Source organism: Delphinapterus leucas, chromosome 2 (assembly GCF_059928025.1).
Source record: "Delphinapterus leucas isolate spDelLeu-1000000601 "Yukka" chromosome 2, BTC_Dleu_Yukka2, whole genome shotgun sequence".
Taxonomy (NCBI): Eukaryota; Metazoa; Chordata; class Mammalia; order Artiodactyla; family Monodontidae; genus Delphinapterus; species Delphinapterus leucas.
In genome coordinates, this window is record NC_143130.1 from 81920920 (window position 1) to 81934976 (window position 14057).

Below are 14057 nucleotides of genomic sequence, written 5' to 3' on the forward strand. Positions count from 1 at the left end.
GAAACACGCCGAGACACATAATAATCAAATTGGCAAAAATTAAAGACAAAGAAAAATTATTGAAATCAGCAAGGGAAAAACGACAAATAACATACAAGGGAACTCCCATAAGGTTAACAGCTGACTTCTCAGCAGAAACTCTACAAGCCAGAAGGGAGTGGCATGATATACTTAAAGTGATGAAAGGGAAGAACCTACAACCAAGATTACTCTACCTGGCAAGGTTCTCATTCAGATTCAATGGAGAAATCAAAAGCTTAGCAGACAAGCAAAAGCTAAGAGAATTCAGCACCACCAAACCAGCTCTACAACAAATGCTAAAGGAACTTCTCTCTAACTGGGAAACAGAAGAGAAGAAAAGGACCTACAAAAACAAACCCAACACAATTAAGAAAATGGTCATAAGAACATACATATCGATAATTACCTTAAACCTGAATGGATTAAATGCTCCCACCAATAGAACACAGGCTTGCTGAATGGATACAAAAACAAGACCCATATATATGCTGTCTACAAGAGACCCACTTCAGACCTAGAGACACATACAGACTGAAAGTGAGGGGATGGAAAAAGATATTCCATGCAAATGGAAATCAAAAGAAAGCTAGAGTAGCAATACCCATATCCGATAAAGTAGACTTTAAACTAAAGACTGTTACAAGAGACAAGGAAGGACACTACATAATGATCAAGAGATCAATCCAAGAAGAAGATACAACAATTATAAATATATATGCACCCAACATAGGAGCACCTCAATACATAAGGCAACTGCCAACAGCTATAAAAGAAGAAATCGACAGTAACACAATAATAGTGGGGGACTTTAACACCTCACTTACACCAATGGACAGATCATTCAAAATGAAAATAAATAAGGAAACAGAAGCTTTAAATGACACAATAGACCAGATAGATTTAATTGGTATTTATAGGACATTCCATCCAAAAACAGCAGATTACACTTTCTTCTCAAGTGCTCACGGAACATTCTCCAGGATAGATCACATCTTGGGTCACAAATCAAGCCTCAGTAAATTTAAGAAAATTGAAATCATATCAAACATCTTTTCTGACCACAATGCTATGAGATTAGAATTGAATTACAGGGGAAAAAACGTAAAACACACAAACACATGAGAGCTAAACACTACGTTACTAAATAACCAAGCGATCACTGAAGAAATCAAAGAGGAAATTAAAAAATACCTAGAGACAAATGACAATGAAAACACGACGATCCAAAACCTATGGGATGCAGCAAAAGCAGTTCTAAGAGGGAAGTTTATAGCTATACAAGCCTACCTCAAGAAACAAGAAAAATCTCAAATAAAGCATCTAACCTTACACCTAAAGGAACTAGAGAAAGAAGAACAAACAAACCCCAAAGTTAGCAGAAGGAAAGAAATCATAAAGATCAGATCAGAAATAAATGAAATAGAAACAAAGAAAACAATAGCAAAGATCAATAAAACTAAAAGCTGGTTCTTTGAGAAGATAAACAAAATTGATAAACCATTAGCTAGACTCATCAAGAAAAAGAGGGAGAGGACTCAAATCAATAAAATTAGAAATGAAAAAGAAGTTACAACAGACACTGCAGAAATACAAAGCATCCTAAGAGACTACAACAAGCAACTCTATGCCAATAAAATGGACAACCTGGAAGAAATGGACAAATTCTTAGAAAGGTATAACCTTCCAAGACTGAACCAGGAAGAAACAGAAAGTATGAACAGACCAATCACAAGTAATGAAATGGAAAATGTGATGAAAAATCTTCCAACAAACAAAAGTCCAGAACCAGATGGTTTCACAGGTGAATTCTGTCAAACATTTAGAGACGAGCTAACACCCATCCTTCTCAAACTCTTCCAAAAAATTGCAGAGGAAGGAACACTCCCAAACTCATTCTATGAGGCCACCATCACCCCTGATACCAAAACCAGACAAAGATACTACAAAAAAAGAAAATTACAGACCAATATCACTGATGAATATAGATGTGAAGATCCTCAACAAAATACTAGCAAACAGAATCCAAAAACACATTAACACAATCATATACCATGATCAAGTGGGATTTATCCCAGGGATGCAAGGATTCTTCAATATACGTAAATCAATCAGTGTGATAAACTGTATTGACAAATTGAAGAATAAAAACCATATGATCATCTCAATAGACGCAGAAAAAGCTTTTGACAAAATTCAACACCCATTTATGATAAAAACTCTCCAGAAAGTGGGCATACAGGGAACCTACCTCAATGTAATGAAGGCCATATATGAGAAACCCACAGCAAACGTCATTCTCAATGGTGAAAAACTGAAAGCATTTCCTCTAAGATCAGGAACAAGACAAGGATGTCCACTCCCACCACTGTTATTCAACACAGTTTTGGAAGTCCTAGCCACGGCAATCAGAGAAGAAAAAGACATAAAAGGAATACAAATTGGAAAAGAAAAAGTAAAACTTGTCACTGTTTGAAGATGACATGATACTATAAATAGAGAATCCTACAGATGCTACCAGAAAACTACTAGAGCTTATCAATGAATTTGGTAAAGTTGCAGGATACAAAATTAATGCACAGAAATCTCTTGCATTCCTATACACTAATGATGAAAGATCTGAAAGGGAAACTAAGGAAACACCCCCATTTACCACTGCTACAAGAAGAATAAAATACCTAGGAATAAACCTACCTAGGGAGACAAAAGACCTGCATGCAGAAAACTGTAAGACACAGATGAAAGAAATTAAAGGTGATACCAACAGATGGAGAGATATACCATGTTCTTGGATTGGAAGAATCAATATTGTGAAAATGACTCTACTACCCAAAGCAATCTACAGATTCAATGCAATCCCTGTCAAATTACCAATGGCATTTTTTACGGAACTAGAACAAAGTAATCTTTAAATTTGTATGGAGCCACAAAAGACCCCGAATAGCCAAAGCAGTCTTGAGGGAAAAAAATGGAGCTGGAGGAATCAGACTCCTTGACTTCAGGCTATACTACAAAGCTACAGTAATCAAAAGACAATATGGTACTGGCACAAAAACAGAAATATAGATCAGTGTAACAATATAGAAAGTCCAGAGATAAACCCATGCATTTATAGTCAACTAATGTATGACAAAGGAGGCAAGGGTATACAATGGAGAAAAGACAGTCTCTTCAATAAGTGGTGCTGGGAAAACTGAACAGCTACATGTAAAAGAATGAAATTAGAACACTCCCTAACACCATAATGAAAAATAAACTCAAAATGGGTTTGAGACCTAAATGTAAGACTGGACACTATAAAACTCTTAGAGGAAAACATAGGAAGAATACTCTTAGACATAAATCACAGCAAGATCTTTTTTGATCCATCTCCTAGAGTAATGGAAATAAAAACAAAAATAAACAAATGGGACCTAATGAAACTTAAAAGTTTTTGCACAACAAAGGAAACCATAAACAAGACCAAAAGACAACCTGCAGAATGGGAGAAAATATTTGCAAACGAATCAACGGACAAAGGATTAATCTCCAAAATATATAAACAGCTCATGCAGTTCAATATTAAAGAAGCAAACAACCCAATCCAAAAATGGGCAGAAGACCTAAATAGACATTTCTCCAAAGAAGACATATTGATGGCCAGGAAGCACATGAAAAGCTGCTGAACATCACTAATTATTAGAGAAATGCAAATCAAAACTACAATGTGGTATCACCTCACACCAGTTAGAATGGGCATCATCAGAAAATCTACAAACAACAAATGCTGGAAAGGGTGTGGAGAAAAGGGAACCCTCTTGCACTGTTGGTGGGAATGTAAATTGATACAGCCACTATGGAGAACAGTATGGAGGTTCCTTAAAAAACTAAAAATAGAATTACCATATGATCCAGCAATCCCACTACTGGGCATATTCCCAGAGAAATCCATAATTCAAAAAGTCACATGCACCCCAATGTTCATTGCAGCACTGTTTACAATAGCCAGGTCATGGAAGCAACCTAAATGCCCATCGACAGATGAATGGATAAAGAAGTTGTGGTCCATATATACAATGTAATATTATTTAGCCATAAAAAGGAACGAAATTGGGTCATTTGTTGAGACATGGATGGATCTAGAGACTGTCATACAGAGTGAAGTAAGTCAGAAAGAGAAAAATATTGTATATTAATGCATGTATGTTGAACCTAGAAAAATGGTTCAGATGAACCAGTTTGCAGGGCAGAAGTTGAGACACAGATGTAGAGACCAAGCTTATGGACACCAAGGGGGGAAAGCTATGGGGGCGTGGCGATGGTGGTGTGATGAATTGGGCGATTAGAATTGACATGTATACACTGATGTGCATAAAATTGATGCCTAATACGAACCTGCTGTATAAAAAAAATAAAATTCAAAAATTAAAAGAAAATAAAGAACTATAATTAATGTCCTCAGAGAGATGAGAACATATTTTAATCCTTGAACAGCGACAAGCGGCTGTAATAAAGAATTTTTCCTAACAGAACGGTTTGGAAATTAAAATGTAATTTAAAAAATTAAAAATTAAATCAAATAGTTGGAATATTGTTAATTTTTTTCCAGAAAATAGAATAAGATGACAAAGAGATTTTATTATTTTATTTTATTTTATTCATTTATTTTTCGCTGTGTTGGGTCTTTGTTGCTGCCTGCCAGCTTTCTCTAGTTGTGGCGAGCAGGGGCTACTCTTTGTTGCGGTGCACAGGCTTCTCATTGCGGTGGCTTTTCTTGTTGCGGAGCATGGGCTGTAGGCACATGGGCTTCACTAGTTGCAGCACGCGGTCTCAGTAGTTGTGGCTCACAGGCTCTAGAGCACAGGCTCAGTAGTTGTGGCGCATGGGCTTAGTTGCTTCGTGGCATGTGGGATCTTCCCGGACCAGGGATCGAACCCGTGTGCCTTGCATTGGCAGGCGGATTCTTAACCACTGCGCCACCAGAGAAGCCCCAACAAAGAGGTTTTAAAATAGAAAAGATAAAACAACTAGAGTATCCATTCAGGTTGTACAACATTCACATAATAGGAGTATTAGGAAGAGGGAAGGGAGAAACAGAGGAAAAGTAATAATTTTTTTTAAATTCTTTTTTTTATTGAGATTTAATTGACATTATAAGTTTCATGTGTACAATATAATGATTTGATATGTGTGTATATTATGAAGTGATCATCACAGTAAATCTAGCAAATATGTCCAGCACCATACATAGTTACAGTTTTTTTCTTAAGATGAGAACTTTTAAGATTTACTCTCTTAACGACTTTCAAATACGCTATACAGCATTATTAGCGATAGTCATCAGGCTGTACATTTCATTCACAGGGCTTATGTATTGTATGAGTAGAAGTCCATACCTTTTGACCATCATCAACCATTTTGTCCACGTCTCACCCCCCACCTCTGACAACCACCAATCTGTTCTCTGTATCTATGAGTCTGTTTTTTGTTTTAGGTTCCACATATAAGAAATAATTTTAAAAAACATTTTTTTTTAGCGGGGGGTGGTGGGAGAGATAAATCAGGAGTTGTGATTAACATATACACACTACTGTATGTAAAATAGATAAACAAGGACCTGCTGTATAGCACAGGGAACTATTATATTCAATGTCTTGTAGTAATGTATAATGGAAAAGAATCTGAGAAAGAAATGTATATATATATATATATATATATATATATATGTATGTATATATATATTTGTTGTTGTTGTTCCTAATACTATTTTATTTTTCCTTGATCAACTATTGCAGCATTTTGCAAATTTTGTTTGTTCAGAAAAGCAATTTTTGGTTTTGTTGATCTTTTATTGTTTCTTTGTTTTCTATTCCATTAATTTCCGTGTTTATTTTTATTTGGCTTCTTCTAGTTTCTTTGGGTTTTCTCTGTTCTTTATACAATTTGTTTGCATTAATTTTTGAATCTTTTAACACATGCATATGAAGTTATTTTTTCTCTTAAATGCTGCATTAATACATTCACCAAGTCTTGAAATCTTGTGTTTTCATTGCCATTTAGTTGCAAATATTTTGTAACCCATCATGATTTTTTTTTGTCTTTGAATTATTAAGATTTTTTTTAAAATTTCCAAATGTATAAAAGAGGAATGACAGTTGTTCGCATATTTTATATTATGTGGGTCATCGTGTTATATACAAATGTGTTTATAAATCATTTGTAGTTTGCTAGTGTGTATTTTTGTTTATTGTGAGTCTTTCTTTTGATATGGGCTACTTAGGTTTATTATTATAAATAAAATATATCCTGGGACCTTCCTGGTGGCACAGTGGTTAAGAATCCACCTGCCAATTCAGGGAACCCAGGTTTGAGTCCTGGTCTGGGAAGAAGCCACATGCCGTGGAGCAACTAAGCCCATGCGCACAACTACTGAGCCTGCGTGCCACAATTACTGAAGCCCATGCACCTAGAGCCCATGCTCCTCAGCAAGAGAAGCCACTGCAGTGAGAAGCCTGTGCACTGCAATGAAGAGCAGCCCCCGCTTTCCGCAACTAGAGAAAGCCTGCACACAGCAATGAAGACCCAATGCAGCCAAAAATAAATAAATTAACTAATTAAAAAATAAAATAAAATATATCCAAACATCTTAGAATTTCCTTCTGCCCTCTTACTTTGTGATTTATATTTACCAGACTTCCTTTTTTGTTCTTTTTTCTATTTTTCTGCCTTGGATTAAATAATTTTTATTAATTACCTCCTTTCCTTTGTACTAATTTGAAAGGTATACATTCTATTTTTGTTCTCTGAATGATCAATATTAAATTTTTTATAACTGTTTTGATACATAGATATAATTACAATTCTATTTTTAATGTGCATACTAAACAAAATTTAATCTCTACCATTACTTGTAAATATTAGAAGGAAATTTAATACATGAACTTCAGTCGTACCCATCCTCTATGTTACTGTCTAAAGATTTTATTCCACTTTTTTGGCGGGAGGAACTCAACTGATCTCACCTTATTTTTAAACCTCTCTATTTAGTCATTAGTGTGGCTTTACCACATATACTCATTACTATTTCTGTTGACCCATATTTACTGCTTTTTAATTATTTTTGCTTCTTGCATCTAAGTTCTTTCTGGATCCAATTACCTTTCCTTTAAGTAAATCCTTTAGTAGTTTTAAATTTTTTTTTAACATCTTTACTGGAGTATAATTGCTTTACAGTGGTGTGTTAGTTTTTGCTTTATAACAAAGTGAATCAGTTATACATATACATATATCCCCATATCTCCTCCCTCTTGCATCTCCCTCCCACCCTCCCTATCCCACCCCTCTAGGTGGTCACTGAGCTGAGCTGATCTCCCTGTGGTATGCGGCTGTTTACCACTAGCTAGCTATTTTACTTTTGGTAGTATATATAAGTCCATGCCACTCTCTCACTTCGTCCCAGCTCACCCTTCCCCCTCTCCGTGTCCTCAAGTCCATTCTCTAGGTCTGCGTCTTTATACCTGTCTAGTAGTTCTTTAATAAAGATCTGAATGTTAAGTTCAGTTATTTTTATTTTGTTATTGTTATTCAGTGATGTTTTAGATGGTTGTAGAATTCAAGATTGCCAGTTATTTTCCATCAGTAACTTGAAGATATGTTTCTATTGTCTTCTGACTTTTAATATTGCTCCTGGGAAGTCTGCTCTTGATTTAATATTGATCCTTTATAAGGTAAATCCATCCTTTGTCTCTGGTTGCTTTAAAATTCTTCACTTTGGTATATGTTGATTTTATTACTCTAAGTGCAGTTTTATATTTATTCATCTCATAATATCAGAAGTTGGAGTATAATTTCACTCAAAGAACGTATGTCTTACCTCAGTTCTGGGAAGTTATAAGCTATTGTTTTCAAATAGCAAATTGTTTTCAAATTGCCTTTATCTTCCTTGGCTGCGTTCTGTATAATATCCTCAGATCTGTCTTCTAGTTTGCAAATTTTCTTCAAATATGCCTAATGTGCTGTTAAACTTGTCCTAGAAGTTTTCAATTTCAGGGACAATATTTTTCATTTGCAAGTTCTGTTTGCTCCTTTCATACCTGTTTGTTCTTTTTTCATTACCTTAGTTTTTCATTATGTATTTTAGCCTATCTTAGCTCTTTAAGTAAGCATGTTTTAAATTATTATAGTCTCTTTCAGATTGTTCTGTTATTCCAAATTCTTAATAGGCCAGTCCTCCTGTTTGTTGTGTCTGCTGACTGTTCTCCATACTGTGAGGAAGAAGCATACATTGTATCCGCATGTGATTTGTAGTTTTTGTTTGTGTGCTCATCTTCAGCACGGATTATTTTTATGTGTGCATATGAGGAAATTTCATGTGTACTGGTTTGCAGAAGTAGAATTACTCGGAAGGGATACCTGAAGTTTAGGTTTCTCACGAGAGACGTTTTTTCTTCTCTTATCCAGAGCCCCAGGAGGAGACATGCTTCACTTTCTTGGAGTTGTGGACAGAGATTTTATGTGTCCATTTCACTGAGAGTGTAGCCCTTCTCAGGCTGTAATTGCATTTTCAGCTTTCACCTCTGTACCTATATCGTCATTAAATTTCCAGTCTTTATCCTTTATATATAGTCTCTAATATATATATGTATAATATATAATATATTCATATACATAAAATTTCAGATACAGATATGGATATCTAGATAGATATATACCTTCATAGGTATACCTATATAGATATCTATATCTATATCTGAAAACTTTCCAAATAGCTTTTTGTCAGCTTTTGAGATTACTCTGGCTATAAATTGCTGATAAGGCTTTTCTTTTGCATAGGTTTTGAACTGAACTATGTACTTGAAACTTTTGTTTATTTGTTATATTTTTATCAAGCATTTTATGTGTTCATAGCATTTTGTCTGCTTGTAAAATTGCTTGTTAAAGTTTGTAAAAACTTTAACCTATGCTGCTGAAAACAGAAAGCTAATTTCTTTTTATGTTTTTCTGTTTGTCTTATTTTACTGTAAGAGTTTGAAAGCTAGATATCCTATTTTTAATGTAACTCATGGTCACCATAATGATTTCCATAAGGATTTTCAAATGTTTATTCATTTACTTTTGTTTAACAAAATTAATAGCAAAGTAATTTTTAAATTTCTCATTATGGAAGAATAGTGCTTATTCCCTCCATGTTGTGTATCCTAGTAATCATTAGTATAAAATGTGAACTTACATACTTCATTTTTACTTTTTATTCTGTTTTCCTTCTGTTGTAGTAACATTAAAAAATCTTACAACATTTTTTCGTGTGTTTTAGAAAACCCATTCTTTTTCATTTTTACCCTCAGGTTTCCCACTCCTGAGTTCTTAATTTTATTTGTCCATGTTCTGGAACATTTGTTTGAGTAATTCAGAAAACATGGCTAGATGGTATATTTACTTAGTTCTTACATATCTAGGACTGTCTCTTGGCTTCACAAGTGAACAACAGTTTACCAGGCTATAAAATTCTTAGGACATTGTGTTAGGTAGGTTCAAGCCAACTGCTGAAATAAAGAGGTCCAAAGTTACAGACCAAATAAGATAGAAATTGAATTCTCTGTAATCTAAGACTTATTATGTAACAGCAATCAATCTAAGCCTGATAGATGGCTTTGTTCCACGGGGCCATCTAAGCTGGTGGGGCCACATATATCATCACATCATTTGGCTTCCATTTCTGTGTCCAAGGTGGATGCTGCAGTTGGCATTGTTTTTTAGCCAGTGGGAAGGGGAAAGAGGAAGTCCATTGCAAGTAGATTTACATGTAAGATAATGATCCATAAGTTTTATACAGCACTTATATTCATATTCTGTTGTCTCAGGTTTGGCACATAACTACACCACTCTTAAGGGAGGCTGAACTTTGTTGAAGTTACTTTCTTTGTTTGAGTCCTTATTCTTTCTTTCTTGCTCCCCTCCTCCCTCCCTTTGAAATGTTAATTCATGCCATTTTCAATTTTTCTTTAAAATGGAAGTTTTATTTTTTATTTTTTTAAAATTTTCTCTCTTTTTTTCAGACATTTTAAAAAATATATAAATTTATTTATTTTTGACTGAGTTGGGTCTTTGTTGCTGTGTGCAGGCTTTCTCTAGTTGCGGCGAGTGGGGCTTACTGTTCGTTGTGGCTCACAGGCTCTAGGCGCATGGGCTTCAGTAGTTGTGGCACACGGGCTTAGTTGCTCCACGGCATGTGGGATCTTCCCAGACCAGGGCTTGAACTCGTGTCTCCTGCATTAGCAGGCAGATTCTTAACCACTGCATCACTTCCAGTTCCCTAAATTGGAAGTTTTATATCTTAATTTTATGTATTCATTTTATATGAAGGATATTAACTCTCTGTCATGTTTCTGGAAAATCTTTTTTTAAACAATTTTGATTTTGCCTTTTAAATCTGTATATCATGTTTTTAGTACTTTTCCTTTTTAGTACCTTTCCTTCCCTTTATTCATATAGTTTATATTCTAACATATAGATTAATTTCTTCTCTTATATTGACTTAATAATTATTACATCTAACTACCTTTATACAAATGTATGGCCTTTCATTACAACTCTTTGCCTGTTCCCATTAGCTGTCTTTAATAGCTGAAAAACTTTTATATCATCACCAGGGAGCTTATAGAAGATACTGATATCAGAGCTTAAGGAAAATGATGGCTTTGCCTAGGTGCCCTCCTCTAGAGTTGATGTAGATTAAGTTGCCTAGAGTGGCTTCCTCTATAGTGAATGTAAGTTAGACACTGTGTGGTTTAACAAAGAGAACCCCAGAAAAGTAGCTGAGGTCATTGAAAGAACAGATAATTAGCTGCCATAATTTCAATGAGGGATTTTACATGCCTTATTGTAGAAAATATGTTTGGATTATTTGTATAGGATTTTAGAAGTAGCTTTAATGTGTAATTACCTTAAAAGTCAGCTTGTTAACTAGGAAATGAGAGATAAATAACTTAGTTGCTAATATTGTTTTTGAAGGGAGAAATTCAGAAATTATATTTTTTGAGAAGTTAAAGGAAGACAGTATTCCTGCTCCTCGCTCTGTCGGCAGTATTAAAATCAACTTTACCCCTCGAGTATTCCCAACTGCTCTCCGGGAATCACAGGTAGCAGCAGAAGAGGAGGTTAGTATACTTGCTGTTAGTTACAGTGACCACAATGAAAATATTTTTTATTCCATATATTGAAACTGTTACTGGGTCTGAATTTTTAAAGTATTCATTAGGCTAAAGATATTACTTCATGAAAAAATTTAATATTTCCTTTTGAGAAAAATATATTTTGCAGGATTTTTATTTCTTTTTTGGCTCCAGAATGCTGATGAGAAAACACTGGTTTAATATCCAGTGTTCTTGCTTATCCCAGGAGATGAAATGTTGCATGTGCATTTATTTTATCAAATACATCATTTTCCATAATAGATTTGTAAACTTTGGGTCAGTGTATGTCGCGGTAAGAAAAGATTTGTAAATTTATTATTTTATTACAATTAATTATTAATATCAAGTATTTCTAATGTGACATTTGGCATTAATATCTTTCATTCATTTATAAATTCCTGAGCTCTGGGATTTTGAATATTGTATATTTAGTTGTGTAAGCACTAAGAACTGCTTTTTTTTTTTTTTTTACTGTAAGGTGTGAACTGATACCTCAATTGAAAAGTTGTGGAAATAATTGAATCTCCTTAAGATATAATGACACTTAATAAATATTAATTTTTTTCTTATATTAACAGCATATTTCTATATTTTATTATTTATAAAAGTACCTCTGTAACTATAAGGTTATAATTTTAAAAATCATTTATATATTTTTATAATGTAAAATATATATATATACATTATAAACAAGAAAAATAAAACAATATTCACATGAACTCCCAGAAATTTGGATGAAATTTGGACTAGAAATTTTTATACATTTGATCTTAATCAGCTAGTGAAGTTTAAAAAAAAGCTTAAAGATGTATAAAAACTAGAAGTTTAAAACCACCACCATCAATTATTTTATCAGTCTGCTCAGACTGCTATAACAAAGTACATAGACTGGGTGGCTTAAAGAACAGGCAATTATTTCTCACAGTTCTGGAGGCTGGGAAGTCCACGGTCAGGATGCTGGGGTGGGGTGGGGTGGGGTGCCAGCATGCCCTCTGGTCTCTTCCTCTTCTTATAAGGACACTAATCTTATGATGGGGGTCTCATCCTCATAACCTCATCCAAGCTTAATTATCACCCAAAGGCCCCATCTCCAAATACCATCACATTGGTGATTAGGGCTTCAACATATGAATTTTGGAGGACACAAACATTCAGTTCATAACAAATAGTATTTCCATCTTGTATAGGAAGATGGAAAATCTAAAAGTAACTTCTGATAAAACAAGACTTTTGTGTCCTTCATTAAACTTCATTCTCATTTCAGTGGCTACATAAACAAGCAGAGGCACGAAGAGCAATGAATACTGACATTCCTGAACTTTGTGATTTAAAAGAAGAGGAAAAGAACCCAGAATGGTTGAAGGACAAAGGAAAGTAAGTTGTTTGAACTCTGCCCATGAGATTTATAATAAATTTATGTAGATATTAATACTTACATATTTTCTAGTTATCTTGACATATGTGTGTGTGTGAGTTTGGGGGAGAAATAATGCAAATATGCCAATTCTGTAGGTAGTGCTTCCATATTTAAAAAGCCAGATCTTATAACAAATAAGACTCTTATTTTTATTGCTTTTGTATTTATATGTCATGGAAATGAAAAATATCACGTCTTTTGGATTGTTTATCAAAATCCCTTTTTAAATCACTTAACGTTTAACATAAGTCCTTCATACTACTTCCCTTAAAATCTTGGTTCTTTGGGGACTTCCCTGATGGCACAGTGGTTGGGAGTCCACCTGCCAGTGCAGGGGACATGGGTTCGAGCCCTGGTCCAGGGGGATCCCACGTGCCGCGGAGCAACTAAGCTCGTGCGCCACGGCTGCTGAGCCTGTGCTCTAGGGCCCATGAGCCACGGCTGCTGAAGCCCGCCTGCCACAACTGCTGAGGCCCCAGTGCCTGGAGCCCATGCTCCGCAACAAGAGAAGCCACAGCAATGAGGAGTCTGCACAACGCAACGAAGAGTGGCCCCCGCTCGCCGGAACTAGGGAGGGGCCTGTGTGCAGAAACAAAGACCCAGCACAGCCAAAAATAAATAATAAATAAATTTATTAGAAAAAAAATCATGGTTCTTTAAAACTAGAGCTACTTTGGTTAGTCATATCCATCTTTAAAAGATTATCAAATTATCCTATAAATTATCATTTTATATCCAGACAATCCTTTTATTTATTTATATGTGGCTCTGTGTGTAAACTTTTAGACAGTTAACAACAATGAATTCTGCTATATTCTGTGGTAATTCGAGTTCATATTTTGAAGCAATTTTGTAGATATTATTTATCTCATTTTATACACTTTTGTATTATTTTCCTATTGCTGCCATGGCAAACTACCACAAACTTAGTGGCTTAAAATAATACAAATTTATTATCTTATAGTTCTGGAGGTCAGAAGTCTAAAATGGGTTTTTCTGGGCTAAAATCAAGATATCAGTTGCAATCCTTCTGGAGGCTGTAAGGGAGAATCTATTTTCTTGGGTTTTCCAGCTTTGAGACTGCCCACATTCCTTGGCTTATGGCCCCCAACCAGCAGTTGCGTCACCCTGAACTTTGCTTCCATAGTCACCTCTCCTTGTCTGACTCTGGCTCTCCTGCCTCCCTCTTTCTTTTATAAGTGCCATTGTAATTACATTAGTCCCACTTGTATAATCCAGGATAATCTCCTACTGCAAGATCCTTAACTTAATCACATCTGCAAGGTTCTTTCTAACTAACCATTTTAGTTAATATATTCCCAGGTTTTGGGGATTAGGATGTGGACATCTTTGGTGGGGAGATTTATCTGTCTAACCACAAAATCTGTGTTTTTCTTTTCTCATCTTCTCTCTGTTCATCCTTGGTCTTTTCTCGTATCTGATAACAACAC

The 14057-nt window shown here is 34.9% G+C and overlaps 1 protein-coding gene across 2 annotated transcripts in view; it reads left to right on the plus strand.

Annotated features, from left to right (window-relative positions):
• DNAAF4 (dynein axonemal assembly factor 4) overlaps positions 1-14057 on the plus strand; it is a 79765-nt gene that overhangs the window by 47676 nt on the left and 18032 nt on the right. For both annotated transcript variants that reach the window (XM_022579553.2, XM_022579552.2), the window contains exons 5-6: positions 11008-11153; positions 12454-12563. In XM_022579553.2, the coding sequence (XP_022435261.1) occupies positions 11008-11153; positions 12454-12563 (256 nt within the window). The remainder of the gene's footprint in view (positions 1-11007; positions 11154-12453; positions 12564-14057) is intronic.